Source organism: Molothrus ater, chromosome 18, assembly GCF_012460135.2.
Source record: "Molothrus ater isolate BHLD 08-10-18 breed brown headed cowbird chromosome 18, BPBGC_Mater_1.1, whole genome shotgun sequence".
In the NCBI taxonomy this organism is placed as follows: Eukaryota; Metazoa; Chordata; class Aves; order Passeriformes; family Icteridae; genus Molothrus; species Molothrus ater.
Window position 1 is genome coordinate 5,835,923 of NC_050495.2, and position 23,860 is coordinate 5,859,782.

General features: G+C 46.2%; 2 protein-coding genes across 2 annotated transcripts in view; both read left to right on the forward strand.

Moving 5' to 3' along the window:
• Nucleotides 1-1,573, forward strand: part of EP400 (E1A binding protein p400) — a 46,134-nt gene extending 44,561 nt beyond the window's left edge. The window contains 1 exon segment of the mRNA XM_036393088.2: nt 545-1,573. Coding sequence (XP_036248981.1) covers nt 545-817 — 273 coding nt within the window. The 3' untranslated portion in view covers nt 818-1,573.
• A 1,650-nt stretch (nt 1,574-3,223) lies between these two features.
• On the forward strand, nt 3,224-11,792 carry NOC4L (nucleolar complex associated 4 homolog). The gene is made up of 15 exons (XM_036393503.2): nt 3,224-3,332; nt 3,428-3,551; nt 3,641-3,747; nt 4,034-4,141; nt 4,278-4,427; nt 4,961-5,060; nt 5,356-5,390; nt 5,494-5,544; nt 6,082-6,193; nt 6,820-6,880; nt 7,425-7,535; nt 9,333-9,496; nt 9,871-9,953; nt 10,686-10,799; nt 11,096-11,792. The coding sequence occupies exons 1-15, from the start codon at nt 3,237-3,239 to the stop codon at nt 11,210-11,212; spliced, it is 1,533 nt and encodes a 510-aa protein (XP_036249396.1). The 5' UTR covers nt 3,224-3,236; the 3' UTR covers nt 11,213-11,792.
• The last annotated feature ends 12,068 nt before the right edge of the window (nt 11,793-23,860 follow it).

Genomic DNA, 23,860 nt, shown 5'->3' on the forward strand with positions numbered 1-23,860 from the left:
AGCTATGAAAATTTGATGTCTGGATGGAGTTCAAACTATTCTGCCATAAATTGGCAATAGAGTAGTAGCAGCTGTAGTCTGAAAGGGCAGAGACTGGTGGGCAGCCTCAGTGGCTGTATTTATTGTCACAATATGGATGCAGAGTCAGCATTTTAACCTCTTTGGTCCTCTGGCTGTCCCTCTGTTCTTTTCCCTGCTCCTTCACTTCTGCAGTACAGGAATTTTCCTACATATCTGGTAGGGTTTATATACCTTTAATTTGCCTTCTGAATGTATCTGAGGGCATGTCCTTGGATTTGCACTGCAGAGACCAGAGTTACAGGCACTTTGGCTCTTAGTTCTGATTTATAAGGCTCTAGAAAATGTGACAGAATGGTGTTTCTCAGTGAAACCACAGAGCCTCTGTTCCCAGAATCATTGTCTGAGTTGTTTGTCAGTTAAGAGAGCAAATACCTAAGGAAGCAGGATTGTAGAGCAGAAATGTAAGGACTGCTCAGTTTAATGCTAAACCATTTTGTAATTGCCTTTTCCTCCTGATGTGCAGGTACAAGCTCAGCCCCAAACTGTGACCCTTTCTCAGACGACAGCAGGACAACAGCAGGTTCAGGTGATCCCTGCAACCACTGCTACTGCTCAGGTGGTGCAGCAGAAACTGATCCAGCAGCAGGTTGTGACCACAGCCTCTCCCCAGGTTCAGGCTCCAGGTGTACAGAACCCAGCCCAGACACCAGCAACACCTGAAGCCCAGAGTCAGCAAGCAAAAGTACAGATGAGGACACCGACTGTCAGATTAAAGGCACCTACTAAACCAAGCTGAACTATTGCAATAACAGAGAAACACAGTATTTTGTGTTTGCTGAGACAAGTGAGAAGCTACTCCAAACATCCAAATGAAGACAAAACACCTCTATTTTATTTTTTTTTTGTAGCAGAAGGTTTCTTGCTGGTGAACATTTAAACATGAAAACTCACATGTAACTTCAGTGTATTAGCAAATGTTTAGCACTCAGACTCTGTACAAGATGCATTCTGCCTGTGTTCTCTGTGCTCATTTAAACCACATAAAGCAAGCATTACTTAGGTTGAAATTCTGCCCAGCTTCTCAAAGGTGAAATGGTGGTCTGCCATAAATGTCAGTAAAATCCATCTGTGTTAGAATGCCACACCTGCCTGTGGGCATGTGCAGCTCCTTGCTGTAGTTCAGTGTGTGCTCAGTACCCACAGTGAAGCCACACAAAGAACCAGGTGTAGTTGATACAGCACAGTATTTTCCACCTATACAAAAGCTCTGTGTTGTTCTTCCCTGTGGTAAACACCCCTGGAAGATCCAACACAGACTTGAAGTGCTCCCTGCAAAGTTTAGCCAATAAATGTGAAAACCTGTAAGTATATGTAATTAAAAAGGAAAAAAAAAGGTTTCATTCTCCATTTTTGTAAGTCTTTTAAAATGTTTGTTAGTAGTTTTTGTGTACAGTTTACTGAATCACCCAACCTGTGTGCTCATTCTCGTATTTCACTTTAAAATAATGGATATTTTAGGCATGAGCTGAGTAAATACTGTGTTGATAGTAAATGTGTATTAAAGTGTAGCCCATTTTTTTTTTTGTAAAAGAATTGTTCAGTAGATGCAGCTAAACAGATGATCCATAGCTGTTTCTCATGGGACTTCTGTCACAAAAAATCTCCAGCTGATAAAATCTAATCTCTCAGTTTCATTCTGCTCTTGCAACATGTTTAAATGTTCAGTACTTTTTACACGGCTTTCAGCTTAGGGGGTGGGGGGCTGGGGGAAGGGGAGAATAGTGAAATTAAATCTAAGACTTAATTCTTCAACTGTGTAAAGAGTAAGATCTAACTTTTGTACTATTCTTTTACTAAAAGCTAACAATGAATGTATCTTCAGGTGGGTATTTTGGATGTGAATAGAGCGTGGCCTCTTCCTCCAAATCAGTTTGCCTTATTGTTATGGAGAAAAAAAAAAAGCAAAAAGCTGCATAGAACTGTGGGGGTTTCTTTACTTTTCTTGCATACAATGAATAACAGACTTTGCAAACAGCACTGAGTGAGGAATCAAAAAAGCCATGGTGGCTTGAAGGGATTTATTTTACTTTGGCCATAAAACTGCACAATGTGTAAAATCCAGACAAAATTACAACATTCCTTTTCTGAGATGGTTTTAAAATTAGTTTTTCATTCTGTGATCTTTTTACTCTTTTAGGAAAGGAGCCTATTTAAGGGCAGGGAAAGCATATATTTTGTTTTTACCTCTGTATGTCCACACTTGTTGGTACCTGGCAATCCACATGGCTTAAACAAGAAAGAATTCTCAGCCAGCTCCTCTGTGTTAGTTGGGATAGGTACTGCCAATTCTGTTCAGATCACAAATTTAACATTGGCTCAGGCAGCGTTCCTGATTTTTTTATTTTATACCTCTTCTGTCCTGCATACTTTTTTTCTTGGACCCTCAGGTGTACAAATACAAGGGCATTTTGTTTGTTTTTTTTTTTTTTTTTAAGCTGTTTTTGCATGCAGTAGTATTCCCCTGACCCTGCTAACCCCTGGCTTGTGCCATCCCCCAAACTTCCCTGCCAGCCAGGGAGCTGGCACTGCTGACAGCAGAGTAGTTTGAAATGCAAAGCAGATGCAGTGGTAATGGATAGTGACACTGTGTACAGTATAGCCTTGCTCATCCGAAAATATTGCTTAGGTAGCCCCAGTTTTACTTTTAAGTGTTTAGCTTTATGATGTGCATGAAGGTCGGGGTGGGGGGGAACAGTTCCAGCAGTGGGAGAGCTGTTGGCTGCGTCTTTGTGCTGGTCTGATTTGGTGTCTAAAGAGGCGATTGTTTCTTGTTTAGGTCAGTTGATGAAGATAAAAAGTCACCATATTTTTTTTTCCCTTCTAATTATTTTTTTTTCTTCCTTTCGATGTGTCTTTCTCCCAGGAGTGTGTTAGGAAGTCAACCTGTACATAAGTGATGAACGTTTGTACTCGCCCCAGTAGGATGATAAGGAATAGTGCTGTATCCTACCTGAAGGTGTAATAAAGTGTACATTTTTATACCGCCGCCTCGCCCTGCCTTCTGTACCGGGGCGGGTTACCGGGAGGGGCGGTGCGGGTGGCGGGACGGACCCATCCCCATCCCGATCCCGATCCCGATCGCGATCCCCGCCCCGCTGCCGGCCCCGCCTGCGGGCGGAGCGGCCGCGGCTCCTCCTCCATCCTCCGCTGCGAGCATGGCGCGGGAGGCCGCGCTCGCCGCCTGCCTGGAGGCCGTGCTGGGCAACCGCTCCAGCGCCAACCGCGTCTTCGAGCTCCTGGAGCCGCTGGCGGTGCGGGCCGGGCCGGGCCGGGCCGGGCCGGGGGACCGGGCTGAGGGAGGGAGGGCAGCGCGGCCGGGCCGCCGCTCTGACACGCTGTTCCCCAGGGCCAGGAGGAGCCGGAGGACATCGTGAGCGCCGCCAGGATCTGCGGCCGGCTCTTCGGGGCGCTGCTGGAGCGGCGGGAGCTGTTCGTGGGGCCGCTGCCCGAGCAGGACGCCTCTCTGGGCGGTGAGCACGGAGCGGGGCCCGCGGTGCTGCCCGGGACAGGCGCGGCCCGGCCCGAGCCCTGCCTGTGTCTGTGTGTCTGTCCCTCACAGAGAGCTACAGCGCCCAGGACAAGTACAGGATATGGATGCGGCACCGCTACAGGGACTGCGTGGGCTGCCTGGGAGAGCTCATGGGGCACGACGCCTTCCAGGTCAAGGTGGGTCCTGAGCCCGCTGTTGACACACGAGGGGTGGTTCCCTTGAGGCTCTCGCCCACTATTTCAGTGTGGGAGGGCAGGCAGTGCTGTAAAACAGCGCTGATGCTCTGATACGCCTCTGCTCACCAGCAGTGAGCATGCAGATTTCTCAGGAAATAATATCTCATTCATTCTTACTCTCTTGAAGGTGCCTCCTTTGGGTTTGACCCCTGTTGTTCTTGTTTAGGTGTTTTTTGTTTTTCGGGTTTTTTTGTGATGTTGCTTTCTTTTTTTTTTTTTTTTAAAGGAGCAGGCACTCTGCACACTCATGAAATTTGTAGAATTGGAGGCACAGTATCCATTGATCAAAATAGAGTGGAAAGGAACTTTAACTTTTCCCTGTGACCTTCTTAAGGTAAGCTGCAGACCTGAAAAGTCCCTCCTGTCAGTGACCTGATGGCACACGAACTCTTGTGCCCTCAGCCTCTCACTCTGTGCTCCAGTGCTGTGAGAGACTGACTTGTTGCTTTCCTTTCCAAACCCTTTGTTAGGTGGTTGTTGATGGTTTGCTTCCCACCACCGAGGACTCCTCCCTGCTGATCTCCCGCTTTCAGGAGTACCTGGAGTACGAGGATGTTCGCTACTTTGTCATGAAGGCTGTCACTGCCAGCATCGGGCAGGTCATGCAAAAGATGAAGGAGGTAACAAATTGTTACTGTTCAGGTGCCTCTGGATGAGCTGCTCTGGGTTGTGTGTCTTGTGTGTGAAGCAGGGACGAGTTAGTAGTATATGGAAATAGTTGGAAGCTAGAGAAATGAGTGTGCCCACTGGAAGCATTGATTTTTTTCTTATGTGTGTCAATATGCCAAGACTGGCTTTACTCTGAAATTGAAAGTATTTCAAGACACATACTGTTCTTTCTGGTCTAAGCTCTAGCTTCTATTTTACCCAAATCTTCATAATTTGGGTGACACACAGAGAACTTTTAATTCTGTGTGCTCTGGTGCAGAGGAAGAACCTGTTTCCTTCATTGGATCCACCAGTAGAGATAGTTTTCTGATCTGCAACAGAGAATATACCAGTATGTAGTTTATTTATGTAGTTTTTAATCATCATTTTCCCTTTCTCTTTCCTAAATATATTCACTACTTGGAAACAGGGCAATATTGAAGCCCAGCATCTTGCTCTCTGATGTGGAACTTGCTTCATGTTTGTTTTTTCCTTTTTTCCTCAGAGGCCGCTGCCTTTTTACCAGCAGAATGTATTTTCCCTCATCTCACCCATCAACATGCCAAACAAAGAGTCTGAGATGGTCAAATTTATGGTCAAACAAGGTTAGTAAACTCTGCATGATAAACTGTGAAAAGGAAAATCAGGTTAAGATTTCTAGTGTGTAAATACTTTACTGTTATTTGCTGATGAAGAATTTCTGCTTCTTTGATCACTGTGATTCTACACAGTCTTAAAACTCCACATTCCTCAGTCTACATGGGGTCTGTTGTGGCCTTGTATCAAATTAGGTACTTCAGCCCAAGTTTTTAGAGCATCAAAAGGCTAAGTTAAAAAAGCTCTTCTTAATTTTTTGAATATCCATTTCAAGTTCAACATCTGGTTTCTCTTTCTTCTTAGATAACCGTGAGGAGTTGAAATTTTCAAAGCTGCAGGTAACTGTTCATTTGGTGCATTAGAATTGAAATTTTGTCTTCTTAAAATAGAGCATTATCTGTACCAGTGTGTTTAACTCACTGTTTGCAATTCTGTTTTAAGGCACACAAACAGGTGTTTGAAAAAATGTGGTTGACTTTTTTGAAGCACAAGGTGAGTGTTACTTCTGCCACTGATCTGCATTGCTCTTAAATTTAGGATTGCTGATCCTTAGCAGTTGTGTCCAGCCTTGCAGGAAGCTGCTGGTAGGATCCCAGTATGTTTTGAGTGTTGGGTGGGAACAGCCCAGTGACCATTTCTGTTGGATCACACTGCCAAAAAACGTGACCTCATATGTGGCCTGCTTTTTCTCCTTACCCTCAGCCTTTTTTGCCTACCTTAAACATCTCTGCCCATAAGGGTGATCTGCAGCATACCAATCTCTGCTCACAAGCTGAAGCTTCCCCAGCCTTTTTCCTGGTGATTTTCCCCGTCTGAGTGATGACACTGTTAGCTGTGAGCACCTGCTTGAATGAACTCCCTTGGTGTCCCCTGTAAACTCTCCCAGTTGGGAACTGCTGCTGCAAGCTGTTCTGTATTTTCCTGGCACATTCCCTTCTGCTTGTGCATTGCCTTTTTGAGCCACAGGTTGCTGCTGCTGACGGAGTTCTCCCTGCAGTGCTTGTTTCTCTGTTGTTTTGTCCTTCACAGCTGCCCCCTGGCCTTTACAAAAAGGTTCTTGTCATTCTGCACGACTCTGTCCTGCCTTACATGAACGAGCCCACTCTCATGATGGATTTCTTGACAGTGGCCTATGGCATAGGTGAGTGAGATCAGCCTTTTTTCCTTTGTGGCACCTCCAGCATGGCACAGATGGACTTGGAAGCTGTGCTGGATGCAGCACCAAACCCTGGGTGAGGGAATAGCTGTACTTTTGGCTGGGATGGAGCTAAGGAATTAGGGTCAATTCCATTGTCTCTGAAAGTGAGATGATTTTACATGTGTTTGTCAATGTCATTGCTCCTCGTGTGTAAGGAAAATAATATTTAAGGCTTTGGGGAAGAGTAGAATACTGAAGTGATTTGTTTTAAATATAGAGTTCAGCCAGTGCTGCTGATCCAAACACAGGATCCACAGATTGCTGCAGAAATGTCCTTTCTGAGCAGACCTTTGCCTCCCCAGTGTGACTTTGTTGAGGAATTAGAGCAGCACATTTTGTGTCTCAGTCGTTGAACATTTGTTCTTCTAAACTACAGCTTAATCTTTGTAAGAAACTTGGGAGTCTCTGGAGGGGTGCAGATGAAATTGTTTCACCTTTCAGCTGTCACACTGGCTCTGATTTCAGCTATTCAGTTTTGCTTTCCTTCTGGGAAGATTGTATTACAGAAAAAACTTAATTTTTTTTTCTAGTTATTTTTATTGTGTTGATATCTGCCTGTTTTCTTACAGGTGGAGCAATCAGTCTTCTAGCCCTAAATGGGTTGTTTATTTTGATTCATCAGCATAATCTGTAAGTAAAAAGAGTATATTGTTTAAAGGAACATGGGGTTTTGCATTTATGTCTTTATGTAAGAGGAACTGAAATGGATTCACCACACCTTCAGGCTTTGAAATTCTTCCATGAGAAAGCCAAACTGCACAAGAGGTTCAGGCTGTTGGGATGCTGAGCTTTTTTGGCTGTCTGATTTCTTTTACAACTGAACCTAAATAGTCTGTTCTCTAGGCTGTGGTTGCTCAGCACTTAAAAATCAATTTCCATTGATCTGATTACAGAGTGAAGCCATGGTCTTTGGTGTCCCTTTCACTGTATCCTGTGCCATTTGCAGTCACTGGTCCTGAAGGTGGCTGAGCAAGCAAGAGCCATAAATTCACTTTGCAGTTTGTTTTCAGGTGGTGACTGTAGAGGGAAGCCTAAGAGAGCCAAACAGAGCACAGCAGTGGGCTGGGGTGCTCTTAACGACAGCACAATAACATTTAGCCACAGCCCCACTGTACACCTCTAATGGATGTTCTACACCTCTAATGGATGTTGTATTTTTTCTTTTTTTTAACAGGGAGTATCCTGACTTTTACAAGAAGCTGTACAGCCTGTTAGACCCTTCCATCTATCACGTGAAGTACCGAGCTCGCTTTTTCCACCTGACCGATCTGTTTTTGTCTTCATCGTAAGTAGCATCTTTATTTTGTATGCTCACATATTTTCCTCCTGCTTTTCTGTTCTTGAGCAGTCTCCCACATGTCTGGATTTAATGTATTCAGTGTGCCTGCTGGATTAGATACATTTTTATGAAGAAAACTGAATCCAAGACTATTATTGTAGTCTTGTGTAATTTTTCATGTGCTATTTTTGAAGACTTGCCTCACAGCCATAGATTTTCAGAAAGGAAGAATTGCAGTTAGTTATCAGAGTTTGAGCTGCAAGTGCTTATGGATGTGTTTTTGATCTCTGTTCCACTTTGGGTGAAAGTGATGAATTTTCTGTCTTCTCTTTGTAAAAATAGAAAAGTAAAATTTGCTGGGTTTTTATAGATTACAAAGCTGTTGATAAATGGATGGCTTTTTGCAGACATAAAGCACTGAAATGTGAAGTGTTTGACAGCCTGTCTTGATGTTGTCAGTTCATTGTACACAGGGAAGAAGCTGGATAGGCAGCTGGTCATATAGTTGCTGTCATATGTTATAAAATAAACCAACAGTAACACAGCACCAGGCACTTCATATCCAACCCCCTTGTAGTCCTGGTGTACTTTGGAGAGAGTGACAAGACCTGTGGGTAACTTTGTTGAGCCTTGCAGGTGTAGTGAGGCCTGAGTGACTGAAAATTGTAATTTTCATCTTCTGACATGAAGAAGGGGCCTAAATGAGGTGGTTGCTGTTAGAAATTTGCATTTTTACCATTAAAAAAAAAGAATTATGCTGCACATTCACACTACATGGGAGCTTTATGTTCCCATTAACAGCTGCAGTGCTTGGAAATGTTATGTAAATTTAACACCATGGCCTGTGTATTAATTAAACCCACAAAATGACATAAGAAGAATATAATTAAGGTTGCCTGGCCAAGCACTCAGTTTATGAAAGGACTGAATAAAGTTTGCCATGAGAATGGCTGTGTACAGGGGCTGTGCTTGGCAATGGTGCCACGTGTCAGGATTGGCTCTTGCAGTGATCTGAGATTATTCATGCACTGAATGTAAATTCCCCCAAAAATTTGTTCCAGCAAGCACACAACACTTGCTGCTTAAACTTGAGATTCCTTGTCACTGTGATATTTTCTGAAAAATCCTCTTTGCCCAGGATTCTTCTCCTGGGAAGATGAGAAGCCTCAGCTTCTCCATGTTTTGCTGCTCTGGAATGTGGCCTGGAGATTGTTTATCCAAACATGTGAATTATTTTTAATTAATGACCATTCACAGCCAGCTGTGTCGGACTCTCTGAGTCAGTCATGAGTTTTTATTGTTCATTCTTGTTAAGCCTTCTGAGGTATCCTTTCTCTTTCTTTAGTATAGTTTTAGTATAGCATAATATAACATAACATGATATAGTATACTATGATATAGTATGGTATAATATGGTATAGCATGGTATAGTGTAGAGTAATACAGCATAATGTAGAATAATATAGCATAGTATAGAATAATATAGCATAGTGTAGTACAATACAGCATAGTGTAGTACAATATAGCATAGTGTAGTACAATACAGCATAGTGTAGAATAATATAGCATAGTGTAGAATAATATAGCATAGTATAGTATAATCATAAATCAGCCTTTTGAGAACTTGGAGTCTGATTCTCATCTCTCACCTCGTCCTGGAGACCTCGCAAACACCACAATTCCTAAAGCTTCTCTTTACTCCACAGCCTGAGGAGCCCCCTGCCGTGCTGTGAGGGTGGCTGAGGCTGCTGGCTGTCCTGCCAGGGCTGTAACAGGCTGCTCCCTGCTGTCCCCTGTCCCCAGGCACCTGCCAGCATACCTGGTGGCAGCGTTCATCAAGCGGCTGGCGCGGCTGGCGCTCACGGCCCCTCCTGAGGCTCTGCTCATGATCCTCCCCTTCATCTGCAACCTCTTCCGCAGGCACCCCGCCTGCAAGGTGCTGCTGCACAGGCCAGCAGGGCCAGCAGGTAAGGGGGGACTTGTTTTATGTCTTTAAGGCAGCATAAAGAGGAGCATTCCTGTGGAGGAAAAGGGGAGATTGCGGTTCTGAGGTTTGGAAGGATGCCTTTGTCCTGTCCCTTGGGTTTGTGAAAGGTCAGCAGGCTCCTGCTGTTAAACTCAAAGCTGTTCCAAGTGCCCTACTTGCTCTGCTCTTTAAAAGTAACATGCTTCTGTAGTGCTGCCAGCTGTGACTCCTGGGTCATGCTGGGATTTGTCAGTTTGTCCCCGGAACCATTGGGAAGGAGCAACTCTGGCTGCAGCACTGCTCTGGGGCTGTGTTCCCTTTGGGTTTATGTGCACCACACAGGAGGTGTTAGCTGTGTATCTCCTGTTTCCTTAGATATGTCAGAAGATCCATACATTATGGAGGAGAAGGAGCCATCTGAAAGCAGGGCTTTGCAGAGCTCTTTGTGGGAAATTCAGGTATGTCATCCCAAAATGAGCATCTGGGTCTGGTATTCCACCCTTGCTCCTTCCTTGACATGTGTTGGCAGTGGACAGCCCCTCTCACAAGAACCTGCTTGACATATATCTCGCAAATGAGATGAGTTCTTTTACTCTGCATCATTTTTTGTCCTAGCAAAGGATTCCATACACTGGAGAGATGTATGTGCTAGTTAGTGGGTGGCTTGTGAGCACACATTTGAACTTGCAGTTCACAGCTGACACAGACTAAATAGCTGCAAATGGACCAGGCTCTGGAGGGGAGAGAGTTGGTGAGCACTGATGGAAGTGAATTGAGTAGAGCCAGGGTTATCCTCTAGAAATGGATGAGGGGTTTGTGTAGGGGGCTGTAGCAGCAACAAGAATGATGTGCAGGAGCTGGAATCCTAGAGAGCTGCAGCTTGGGCGTGGTGTGAGGGCACTGTGAGGTGGCAGAATTGGGTTATGCAGTGTAGGCATGGCCTGTGGATGAATTTGTCTTCAGCTGGATATGACCATGTGAGAGGAGCCTTTGACATGTTTGAAAGATGCCTGAAATGAGGATTGCTTCAAGCTCTCTGTAGTAGCATGGTGCAGCAAACTTGGATCTGATGGAATTTGATGGTCACTGGAGATCTGACCCACAAATGGGCAGACTCCTGTGTGGGAGTGCAGATGGATGTGTGCTACCCTGTACTTTTAGATAATCTCCCATTTGTCTTGCTTTTCCAGTCTCTCCAGAACCATTATCACCCAGATGTGGCCAAGGCAGCTGCTGTCCTGAACCAGTCCCTGTCTGAAATGGAGGATGACATATCAGGGCTCCTGGAGCTCTCAGCTGCTGAGGTAATGCTGCTGTGCCTTTGTGAATGACTGGAGCCAGAGGAAAGGAGGTTCTGGATGCAGCAGTCATCTCCTGTTATCTGCCTTGCTGCTGGGGAGGGAGCTACACTGACTTGGTTACCAGGGCAAGCCAGGAAAATGGTCTGTTAAATAACAGCATGAGCAACAGTGGTGACAGACTGGCTTTTTCTTTGAAGTGTTTATTTGCTGGATGTTTTAAGACTTTAGAGTGTGCAGTGTTATTGGGGTGAAGAGCCTGTGCTGAATTTTGACAATATTTTCTGGTTTTTATTTTGTAGCTTTTTGATAGAGAAGTAAAGAAAAAGGCTGTTGATGTGCCCCTGGAGTTTGAGCCTGTACGAGGTTTGTTTGGGAAGAAGAATGATATTTTTGCAGAGCACTTCAGTTTAGACTGATGCCATCTCTTACCAAAACACATCTGTCAGCAGCTGGATCTTAGGGACACACAGAAAGCTCCCCTGTGCTCTGCAGCCCTTCCCTGTGAGGAGAGCTGCACTGCTTGAGCTGCAGTGCCCCTTGCCACTGCCCCTGGATGGACTCTGCTGTGTTTCTCACACTTGCATTCTGCCACCTGGTATTGGGGAGGGATTTCTCCCTGAAGCATAGAATTCTGGACCAGTTCATGGCTGGGATCCCAGTCCTTCCCCCAGAGCTGCTGGTGCTGGCTGTGACCAGGGGCTGCATCAACAGACATCTCACTGCTGTTCCATGGGACTGAGGGGAATTGCATTCTCTGACTGCTCTTATTTTTCAGATGTTTTACTTTTATATGAGAGCTGACAGCCTGTTTGTAATAAATGTCTTCAATACATAAGTGTAAACACCTGATGTATTATAATTATCTTTTTGTATGCATTTTTAAGCTCATCTTGAGAGGGATGTTTATCTTGTACTCAGCACTCCCACGTTCAAGGCATTGAAACTGGTTTGTCTAACAACTCAGAAGGTGCTCAGTAAATCCATCTAGGAAATGTTGCTGGTATTCCTTCCTCTACATCCATCTCATGCACTGAGATTGCTGGATTCCAAATGCTCATGAGCTTTGGAAGTGAACATAATCCTGGTGCCTGCTGTAGCAGGGAGGCCAGCTGATGTGCAGTGGGAGGCTAATCCTTGAGTTTTGCTTCAGAATGATAAGCAGCTTGGTGTGGTTTTGCTTGCAGCCTGCATGTGTTTTAGGAGCTCTGGCCAGAGTGTATCCAGGGGCTAAAAACTTTTTAACCCCACTGCTACTGGATGCCCTTGTTAATTTTTCATATACTTCAGAAGTCATGCACAAATTCCATTTGATGGGGTTTCCCCCAAGGTTTTATGTTTGAGATAAACTCATTTTTAACAGCACAGATGAACTCAGGACTTTTTTAAAACTCATTTTCAACAACTTAATGTTACCTCCTTAGATTTAAACTCTGCTTGCATAATTTGAAATCATATTTTGTGGAAGGGTAAATTACAATCAAGAAAGCAGAGGCCAAAAAATCCAATTTCTGGCAGCCAAGTCTGGTTAAGTCAAGGAAAACTGCAGCTGTCTTGGAGACACTGAAGTGTTACATTTTCTTCATCCAGTTTTTTCATGCTTTCCAAACAGTGGACGTGTCCTCACAGTGTAGAGCTCTCCATATTTTTTTTTTTTCCTTTCTGATGCTTTTGAATTCAGATGGGGTGTTTCTGAGGATTGATATTTCTCCTCTTTTTCTTTGGAAGTCTCTTTCTTTGTTCTCTGGTGGAAGGGCAATGCTGCCTCCTCCCTGGCCAGCCTGCTTTTCTTCTTTCTTTGACTTCTGCTATCTGAGGTGGGAAGGCAGAATGGTTGAGATGGAACTTTGAACTTGAGAGGCCTCAGTTCAGGTTCACCCAGGCCTTGTATTTCATCTCTAAGATGTATCTCCCTTTGTCATGGGGTTCTGTCTCTATGTGTTTGGTAAACATCTTGAGGTGCTCTGCTGCAGCAATGAGAACCACATGGCTCACTTTGAAAGAGGGCAGTGTATCATCTCAGCTGGAATGAATGACTATATTTGAAAGGATGAATGTCTGTGTTGAATGGCTTTCTCTGATAGTTTTATTCAGGTTATAGCTGAATTATATCTGTGTGTAATTGCTGGTGGGCAGTGTCATTCACTTCTGTGATTATATTGACACTCAGGAGTGTTGGGCTCTTTTTGAAAGCACAAATATTCAACCATTTGGGCATGGGGCAAATTCACATCTCAAAGTGCTGAAAATGAGGGAGTTTGGTTGTGTTCTCCTGCATGGACAAAGGGTAAATAGTGTCCTCAGGGCTGTGTTACCTGTGTGCTTGTCTGTCCTTCTGGGGTCTCCTGGCACCAACAGGGACACCCTGCACGAGGGGCAGATGGATTTGGTGGGGAATATTGGAAAGCAGCAGCTCCTGCCTTGTGGTGTGGCCCTCTGCTGCCTGTGGGGAAAGCCTTGTGTCTGAGACCAAATGGCCACAGCCTAAAGCATTATCCAAGCACCAGGAAATGGGATACCATGGAAAGGAAATGGAAATGAAAAAAAAGGAAATGGAAATCCCAGTGTTTTTCAGGAGGAGGACTGCAAAGGCACCAGCATCTCCAGTGTTCCACCAGCTGTGGATGCCACACTGCAGTGAGCAGTGCCTGCACTGGAGCAGGATGCAATTCATGTTTTCCAGGGCATTCCCAGTGTGCTGGGAATGTGTGGTGCCCATGGGCTGCCCGTGGCAGCTCCTGCTGACACTGAGGCAGAGGCTCAGGCTGACACAGGGTGTTCCAGATTCCTCAGCACATTTCAGTGCTGAGCTGGAAATGCTGTTAGCGCTTTACTTGAAGTATCTGCAGCTGACCTGGAGTGACTTAATTATGTTGTGATCATGCCTGGCAGCCCCAGCACAGTTCCACTGTGCTTGGTGCAGACAATCACACCACAGACAGCTCAGAGGAGCTTACAGCTGAAAGCCTGGCTGCACTTCAGACAGGCCTTGAGGTCTTCCACAGACTCCCCCAGCTCTGATGCTGCTCTTACCTGAGCAGCATTTTTAAACCAGCTCTTAGGTTTAAAAATAGCTTTAAGTTCCTCCCTGTCCTTGGAAAAACATTCCACCTGGTCTTTCATCAAGGTTTTATCTTTCAACTTTCACCCCTTTCCCCTCAAATAGGAGGCATCTAGAAAAAAAATCAGCAGTTATAAATATTGAAAGTTTCATCTGCACAGAGTGAGCAACCCTTATCAGGCTGCACACCTGCTGCTGCTCCTGCTCTACAGGTCTCCACAGACTGTAGATTATAGATGCTTTAATCATGGGGTGTATTAACTGGAAGGCCAGATTGAAGTAGCAGGCAGTGAGTGCATAAGTCACTCCTGTTATTATTTAGTTTTTATCAGATGTGGGGAGGGGGGAGAGGTCTGTTCTGGGGGTTTTTGTTGTTGTTGGGCTATTTCAGTGAGCATAATACACAGTTTTATGAAAATATTGACATAACCCTGCAGCCTCCCCACCCATCACTGCCTTGGTCCCCCACCAGAGGGTAACAGTAAGGTCTCTGACTCAATGGACTGCCCTTGGTTTATTTTCCTGAGCTTCCATTCAAAGTCATCCCAGCCTGGCTGCAAAATAGAGCTGCTCAGCAAGAGCATGATGTGATTTATCTGGGGAGTCAAAGGTTGAGGTGACCACAATGTTTGTGTTAATCAGCTTAGATTCTTACTTTTAAGATATTCATTGGGAGATAGAGGGAAGTGCAAATTTACATCTGCAAATGAGTGCTGCTATTAGCATTAAGGTGGTTTCATATCCCTGAGATTGTGAGAGCTACAGTGCAGCCATAACCCCTGTGTTTTCCTCTACCTAATTTTGAAAAACAAGCTCTCAATTAATTTACAGCCCTGCTCAGGCGAAAGGGCTACAGGATCTCAGTTTCACTGACACTAGCTTTTTCCAGCACTATCATAATCAATATTCATTAACTGAAGCCTATTGGACTTGGAGATTTACTGCTATTAATAAGCCAAGAGTCTATCTTTGTGTAGTTTATGAAGAAAGTTTGAGACCTGTTACTAAAAAAAATTGCTTTTCTGCAGTTCCTTTGCCCTGTCCCTGGGCCATACTTGCAGCTCTAAAAACAGAGTTCTGGAGCATGTGAATAGAGCCAAAAGAGATAAAATCAGAGTGAAACTGCCTTCCTCTTCCAGAGGAATAAACCCCAGCAGACAGGATGCTCTGCTTGATGGTGCATGCAGAGATGTGAACGTCATCTCTGTCCTAACAGAGTTAAAAGCTGCAGACTCCGTGTCCTGCTGGTTATCCCCATTTTGTTGATAAATGCACAGAGTAAACCTTATCAAAAGGAGCAGGCTGCAGGCCTGCTAATGGAGCTGTGCTCGTGCTGAAGATAATTGATGCCTCAATAACACCACACGTTATCCAGAGAGTGGCTGGAGCGCTGTGTGAGGAGGAGCATCAATCACAGCTGCTCCTGTAACTTTTATCAAATACTGAGGTGGGTGGCAAGGTGCATTCTTGGGCTGCTCTTGGGGAAAGAGCGTTGGGCTCAGAGATACAAAACAAATGAATCATCACATCCCTTTTCCTACATCAGTTTCCTGCAGGCTGGGAGTGTGAGGATTTACATTTCAGTCATCTCGGCTGGAGATGGGAGATGCCACGTGCTGTGCTGCTGGAAACTGAGGTTTGATGGCCGAGAGCTGCAGTTCCCAAGTGAGAGACAGACAGCCTTGCTGATGAGCAGTGTGACAGCTGCAGTGTCCCTGCAAGGGTGGCAGTGCCACCTCACCTGGATGGGAGGGGCGGGGAAAGGAAAGGAAAGGAAAGGAAAGGAAAGGAAAGGAAAGGAAAGGAAAGGAAAGGAAAGGAAAGGAAAGGAAAGGAAAGGAAAGGAAAGGAAAGGAAAGGAAAGGAAAGGAAAGGAAAGGAAAGGGGAAAAGAAGGAGGGAAGGGGAAGGGGAGGAGAGGAGAGGAGAAGGAGAAGGAGGGAAGGGAAGGCGCTGCCCCGCTCGCCCTGCCCCGTGGCCAGGGAAGCGGGCCCGGTGGCCGCTAGAGGACGGTGCAGACCGGGCGGCGGTGCCGCTGCGCTGCCGCGGGGCTCTGCCCGTGCCGAGGCTGCTCCACCTCACCTGAGCCGATCCCTTCTGCAGCTCCCGGGCCGGGCAGGTGCCCCCCGGGCCGGGCATGGCCCTCGGGGATGGGTGCGTAACCACACAGGAGAGCGAACCCCGCGGCAAAGCGGGGCACCGAGCGGGCTGGGGGCACCTGTGCTGGCCCTGCCCGAGGGACTGATCCCATGGGGATGGCGGCCGTGCAGGGCAAAGAGGGAAAAGCAGAGATCCCAGAGCAGCTGTGGTGTGTGCGCAGCGAGGGGACCCGAGCCAGCGTCCTCTGTCCCCTCGTGGGGCTGGCTCAGGGTGTCCCAGCAGGTGCTGGGGAGCGGGGGCAGGAGATGCGCACACCCTTTTTGGGATGAGCACGCCCTTTTTGGGATAAGTACGCCCTTTTTGGGATGAGGACACCCTTTTTTGGGATAAGCACACCCTTTTTGGGATGAGCACACCTTTTTTGGTATGAAGACACCTTTTTTGGGATGAGCACACCCTTTTGGGGATGAGCACGCCCTTTTTGGGATAAGTACGCCCTTTTGGGGATGAGCACACCTTTTTTGGGATGAGAACACCCTTTTTGGGATGAGCACACCCTTTTTGGGATGAGCACACCCTTTTTTGGGATGAGCACGCCCTTTTTGGGATGAGCACACCCTTTTTTGGGATGAGGACACCCTTTTTTGGGATGAGCACGCCCTTTTTGGGATGAGGACACCCTTTTGGAGATGAGCACACCCCTTTGGAGATGAGCACACCCTTTTGGAGATGAGGACACCTTTTTTGGGATGAGCACGCCCTTTTTGGTATGAGGACACCCTTTTTGGGATGAGCACACCCTTTTTGGGATGAGGACACCCTTTTTTTGGGATAAGTACACCCTTTTTGGGATGAGCACACCTTTTTTGGTATGAAGACACCTTTTTTGGGATGAGCACACCCTTTTGGGGATGAGCACACCTTTTTTGGGATGAGGACACCCTTTTGGAGATGAGGACACCTTTTTTGGGATGAGCACGCCCTTTTTGGTATGAGCACACCCTTTTTGGGATGAGCACACCCTTTTTTGGGATGAGCACACCCTTTTGGGGATGAGCACACCTTTTTTGGGATGAGGACACCCCTTTGGAGATGAGCACACCCTTTCTGGGATGAGCCCACCTGGCAATGGACAGTGCTGGCTGGCACTGCTCTGCTGGGGGAGCAGCCTTCCCTGCCTCTTCCCAAACAGCCTCATGGTGCCTTTCATCCTTATGTTTCTAACCACGTCCTAAAAACGTTCAGTCCCAGTTTAGGAAAACATTCTGTTTCAGGGTAGCATTTAGATATTTATATGCTTTAAGTATCTTGGCAGATGAAATGTAAATTTGTGCTTTAGAGCGCTTGACTGTCTTTGACACTCCCCTGAATTCCTTCCTGAGGAGCGGGGCTGCAAAGCACCCCCCAGGGAATGTCTGAGCAGCACCCTGACAGGGCAAAGGCTGCAGCCCCAAGCACCAGGCTTGTTCTCAGAGCTCCCTTCAACAGCAATTCCACCTCCAAAACCTCATGGCAAGACAAAGGACTTGGTGCAGTCAGGCAGGAAACCTGCTGGAGAGGCTCTGTCCCCAGAGCTGCTGGTTGTATAGGAGCCCCTTTATCCCTCTATAATGCATCGTGAAGGCTCTCTTGATATTTTTTTAACTGCATATAGCAAAACAGATTTGGATTCTGTTTCTGTTTCAGCTGGTTCTAACACCATTCATCATTGCTGTATCTTAACAGGATCTTACTTTGATAATAGGACTCCAAGCAGTGATGAAATAAAGTGAGATTAAAATAACTACATAATAAAGTTCCAGATTAATCTGAAACTATGGTAAATCTTCCAGGGCTATAGAAAGGCAATAGCTAAGCTGCATGGACTCAGTGTTCAGTGAATGACTGTGATAAAATGTGTTGATCCACATTATAGCTTTATGTCTGTTTAGGTATAATAACCATAACTACAGTTCAGCTGCAGTTTGGCACCTAAAAAAATCTTCTTTGAATTTATAACTCATTGCATGTCTTTTGTTTGGCTTTTAAAATATCCAAATATTTGAAAAAAAAAAGTTATAGAGGATTGGTACTGATTCAGCACAGAGGCTGCTAAGCAAATGGGAAGGACAAAATCCTCTCACCTGCTAGGAGCTCTTTGGTTGTCTTGATTCAGTGTGGGACCCCCTGCAATCCTGATTTCAGAGTGTTGCTGTAAAGCAGAGGGAGGTGGGAGGTCACAGGGCCCTGCTGGTGCTGAATCTGAGGCTGCTGAGTCCCCTTTGCCCCATCTCCCACACACAGAGCTGGCAAACGTCAGCGATGGACAGACTGATGGACAGAGCTGTCTGTCATCCAGGCTCCCAGTCAGGTATGTGGGGGTAAGGTCAAATCCTTCTCCCCAGTGGAACATCCCTCTCCAAGGACCCTCAGAGATGCATTTCAGTCCTTCTGAATCAGCTGATGCTACAGAAGGAGACTTTGAATTTTGAACATGCAAGAGATTGCCCCTGTAGGCTTGAATTACTTGTAGAGTATAAATGATGCTGGAATGTTAATGCACATTCCAGAGGGGATGATAACTTCACTAAGTGCAGCCACGCTGCACCACTGATGGATTCAGCCTGGGGTGCTTGCTGGCAAACACAGCACCATCCATCCCTGCTTATTCCCTCCAGTTTGTGTCCACCTGTGAGCCAGGAGCGCTCCAGAAGAGAGGCAGGGAGTGGGGAATAAAAAAGATACGTCTGCATATTGGAAAGATAAATTGCTCCCTTGGAAAAAATGATCCTGAGGGTTGGCAAGTCACTGGTAAGCAGAGCAGCAGGCTGGAGCTGGAGAGAGTCCCTGGCTGAAGAGGGGATCAAGGCTGGGAGGCTGCTGGGAGGCTGCTGGAAGCTGCTATCAGACAGAGCAGCAGGACCAGGCTCTCCAGTGATCCAGGACTAATCCTGACCCTGCCTGTGACAGGCCAGAGCAGCAGTGGTACAGCCTGGCTGGGAAGGGAAGCTTGATTTGCCTGGCAGAATGTGCATTTTAATTGCTCATTTTCTTGCCTTTTATATGTGATTTGGTTGTGAATTATGTTTTCTGCATTTGTAATTAGAGGGTAGAGCAGATGGCTGGGTTTTGTCTGAAGTGATGTAGCTGTTGAAGTAACTCACACTCCTGGCTGACAATTTCCCAGCCAGGGAGTGCTGGGACATGAAGATACCCTGGGAGTGGCACGAAGGGAGCCCCACTTTCTAAATACTCTGGGACAGAGCTTTAAATTACAGAAACCTGCATTGCCCCACTGGAGTCAGCATCCAGGCTGGTTTGCACCACCTGTGAAACTGTTCACTGGGGAGGAGCTGCTTTTCTCTTACACCTAGAAATGCCTGCAGATTTTGAAATGCTCTCAGATTGTGCCTGCAGTGAGCTCTGCTGTATTTATTGATGTGTGACACAGCCAGGCCACAGAGTGTCAGTGCAGTTTGCCTGTGGGTCTGGAAGGGACTGGATGGTCAAAGCTGCTCAGGGCTTGATAGAGCCCATGGGCAGTGGATGTTCCAGGAGGCAGAGGAGGAGGAGGATGGTGAGCTGGATCTGGGGCCTTTCCAGCCTTTCCAGCTTCACCCTCTGAGGCTTTGGCTGCCCACAGCCTGACACAGCCACTCACTCAGCCACAGCCTGCTGGGACACAGGGTGCCAGCAGAGCATTCTGCACACCCATCAGCTCATCCACAAGGGACAGATGTCCACAGCCCTGGGAGATGCCCAGCTCTGCCTTGTCCTCCTCTCCTGCACTGGGAGGCAGTGTTTTGTCATCCAAAACTTCCAAAAGTTCCGAAGTTGAAATTTGGGAAAGATAACTTGGAAAGCTGTGGGAGTTCCCCCGAGGCTGACAGCACTCGGTGCCTCTCTGTGTCAACCACACACCTCATTCAGCAGCTTCCCACTTGGGTGGTGGTTTGCAGTGAAATCGTTGGAGTAGAGTCTCAAAGCAGAGCAGATCCTGACTATACTTTTGAAAAAGAGAGAAAAGCCTTCCTAGAAAGTTGCCTAAATAGATTTTAACCTTTCATCCATGTCTTCTTTTATCAGGTACAAGCTTTCAGTGATAGGCCAGTAGGCAGAGCTGAGAGCTCAGCTAACAAACAGCTCTCACAAAAACCTGTTCTGCCACCTTCCAGCCTCTCACCTGGGGAAGATGAGGTGTTTCCCATCCCACTGCCTCTCTCCATGCAGTCAGAGCTTCTGCTTCCCTCCAGAAATCCTTAGCACAGTGTGAGTCTGCCTGACAAGGCCCAGGAAATGCTGACATTCAGTTCCTCCCTGAAGGACATTTGTTTGTGACATTTATTTGTGACAAATGGAGGACATGTGGAGTGTCACCCACACTGGCCCTGGGGAGCACACACTGAAACGCTGGAGGGTGAACATCTCACAGCCCTGCCTGTCCCGCTGTGTAGGAACTCCTTGTGCAGTGCAATTTAAGGTGAACTTCAGGCTCTGACTCCATAAAATCCCTGAGGATCTGGGTTGCTCCACAGAAGCACCAGAACCATCTTGGTGCATCCTGACCTGCTTGCATCTCTAACCTGGAACCTGCCCCTCACTCCAGAGGCAGAGCTGATGCACAAAGGAGCACTGAGAAGGTCCCATCATAAATCAAACCTACTTATGGGGGTGTGTGCCTGCTCTGGCAGGGCTCTGGGAGGAGGGGTGGGAGGTTTCAGAGGGAGTTTGCTGGCTCTGGTGGCTGCAGATGGTCTGATGGCATCCTTCATCTCCTGGACGGATGCAGTTACCTGTTCTCTCTGGCTGGCACTTGTAAACACTCACAGATTTTTATTTTTACTCCTTAATACAGCAGCAGTGTGAGCTCTTCCATTTGTAAAATCTACCTGTAGAGAAAAAAAGGGAATATATTTAAAAATGCACTCTCAGGCACACACATATCATTTAAGACAACAAATAACTAGGAAAGAAGAGGCAGTAGTAATTCACTCTCGTTTTTCCTCTGATGTTTTTAAATGCCTCAAGTTTTCCTCTTATGGTTTATGATGCTATCGTGCTCCTGTCTAAACTACCACCTTAAAATACATTCTACATGGTTATTTTCTCCATAAAATCCTGACAATAATAATTTCCCCTGTACTCCTACTTGCACTGTAATTTTGGATCTGCCAAGCCATCCACACCTATTTGATGGCCAGCAAATTGCAGCTTGCAGGAATCTGCTCTCCCCAGCACCCCTCGTGGGTCACACTGCACCCCTCTGGGGACAAATGAGCTGGCAGAGGTGGCCTTGGGTCACCTCAGGTCACCAGCAAGGGCTGGAGGATGACAAGAGGCTCATTTAATGAATTTTGTCCTTTCAATATCAGTGGTGCTGCCCTGGGCCAGCTCATGCTGGTGACCTTGGGCAGGGCCTGGCTGACGCTGGTGTGGTGGCACATGCCAGCTGTGCCACCTGATCCCAAGTGTCCCTCGGGCTGTTTTCCAGCCCACAGGGCTGCCAGATGTGTCCTGCTGGAGCTGCAGCAGCAGCAGTGCCTGGCCAGGCTGGTTCCTGCCCTGCTCCAGCTGTTCCAGCTGTCAGTGCACTGATCCCTGGGCAGGGGCTTGGGCCAGGAGCTGACTGGGCAGGGCAGGGCTGGGGCTGCAACAGGAACATTTAATGCAGCTGTGCCCTCCTGAGAGCCCTTTCTGCCTGAGCAGGGCTGTGCTGGGGCTGCAACAGGAACATTTAATGCAGCTGTGCTCTCCTGAGAGCCCTCTGTGCCTGAGCTCCCAGCAGGTGCCCAGGATGTGTGTGGGAATCTACAAAATCAGAGGGTTTTGAGAAAGCTGCAAAAGGGAAGTTTCAGAGACAGCAGAGCAGTGATTAGAGCTAAGCAGTGGTCATGGGATTGGTCAGCAGAAAAATTATGTAAAATGTAGAAAAGCAAGGACAAACAGAACAAATGGTCTGTGCATTAACGCTTGGCTAGAATAACTCTTTAAGCTACAGAAAAGTTTATCTAGCAAGATATTAAGAAGTTTTAAGCTTAATAATGGAGCTCTGTGCATTGTGTTTTAAGGCTTACAAGCAGGTATTGTATTTGAAATAAGCAAGCATTGTTTTAACCAAAGGTACCTGTGCTTATAGTGGTTGGATGGAACTACTGTCAATGTGCTTTTGCTTTGTGTGATTGGTCAAAGAACTTTTAAAGTGAGTTGTAACATTTAATTCTTGGTCTGCTGCCTGGGATGTGAGCTGATGGCATCTTCCCATTGTCATCACCACGTAATGAGACTGATGCTGGAAAATAAAACAGCTCAAGGCACAGGGTGAAAAAATGGGTTTTTGGGGTTTTCAGAATGGGGGTTCAGGAGGCAAGGTGGAGGAATCTGGGCGTGTCCAGCCTTTCTCCTTCTTCTTCTTGGCCTCCATCTTCTGGGTGATGGTGGCACTTTTGGATTGGTTTAAGGTAGAAGCTCACTGTCTAACACAGGTGATGGGTATTTGGAAGTTATGGTAAATAATGTACATGTAGTTTTTAGTATAAAAAATAACACCCCCTCTGAGGTGGGCAGTGTGCCTCAACCCAACCTGCCAGACAGACCTCAGCAGGCCAGAGAAAGAGTTTTATAGATAAGAAACAATAAACAAGCTTGAGAAAAAGAATAGAAGAATTCTGACTCCTTTGACTGCCAGGCTGGGAAAAGAGACTTTGTGACACATCTTGGGTGTCAGACCAGCAGAATCCCAAGACAGCAGGAACATTTAATTCAGCTGTGCCCTCCTGAGAGCCTCCTGTGCCTGAGCCCCCAGTGCGTGCCCAGAGCTGCAGCCCTCTCTGAGCACTCCATCCCAGCTGGACCAGGGTAGGAATGTGTCTTCTGTTGACAAAACTCTCTTTTGTCTCCTTAAAAAGGAAATAAGCTTAGAAGTTTCTCTTTTTGATTATGTTGAAAAGGGATTTTATAAGCTTAAGGGACTTCACCTCAAACTTAAGGATAGCTAATTGGGCAAGAGCTAAAAAGTCTCACCTGGGCAATTTACTAGAAAAAGAAGAGAACAAAGAAACTAATCACTTTTGTGAAGAGTTTTACTAAGAGTAAAAGGGATTCTTATACCTAAATCAGTTTTTCTCTGTAAAGAGTTTGTTATTTTGCCTTTTATTAAAACCTTTTTGTTTCTAACACTGCAACAGAAGCTATTTTGCCAATGCTTTCAAAGGTAGCTAAGCTATCCTAAGTGAAAAATGGCCTCCAAAAACTTATGAGACCTGACTTGAGGTAACTCCTATTTCTGACCAGAGGGTGGAATGCAGACCTTGAGGAGGAGCAGGTTGGTACCCAATGTCCTGGAATTTGTGCTTAGCAAAACCAGAGGTTTTTTGGAGCAAAATTCATCATTTGTTGTAGCCTGGTGGATGGTTTTTCCTATACCTTTGGAAAGAACTGCCACATTAACCCTGTCCTGGTTAGATTTGAAGCAAAGGCTTTGCTCTCAGTTACTCATTTCTAGTATTGCCAACTCATTTGAAGTAAGGAAAGAAACCCTGGGAGTGTTGCCAAACCATGAGAACATCCTCTCAGAGCCTGACACAGCTCCTGCATGATATCATTTCTCCTCTAGCTTGTTTCAGCTCGTCTGAGATAAGGGTAAGATTATTTTTTTTTTAGGTCGTTTGTTTGTTTAGATTTCATTTTGATTTTTGAACTTTCAGCTCACTGCATGGAACATTTTGGGATCATCTGATGTTCTATCTGGTCTTATCTCCAAAGCACACTGCTGAAAACCATCAGGGAGTGGGTCTGGCTTAAGCAGGAATTAAGTGGCTCTCTGGATTTTGAGATAGAAAAAGCATGGTGTCCTGCTGCTTGCATGTATCATTTGCAACTTTTTGTCCAAAAGTTGCTTCAGTCTAGTCCAGGGCAAGCAGAAATTCATC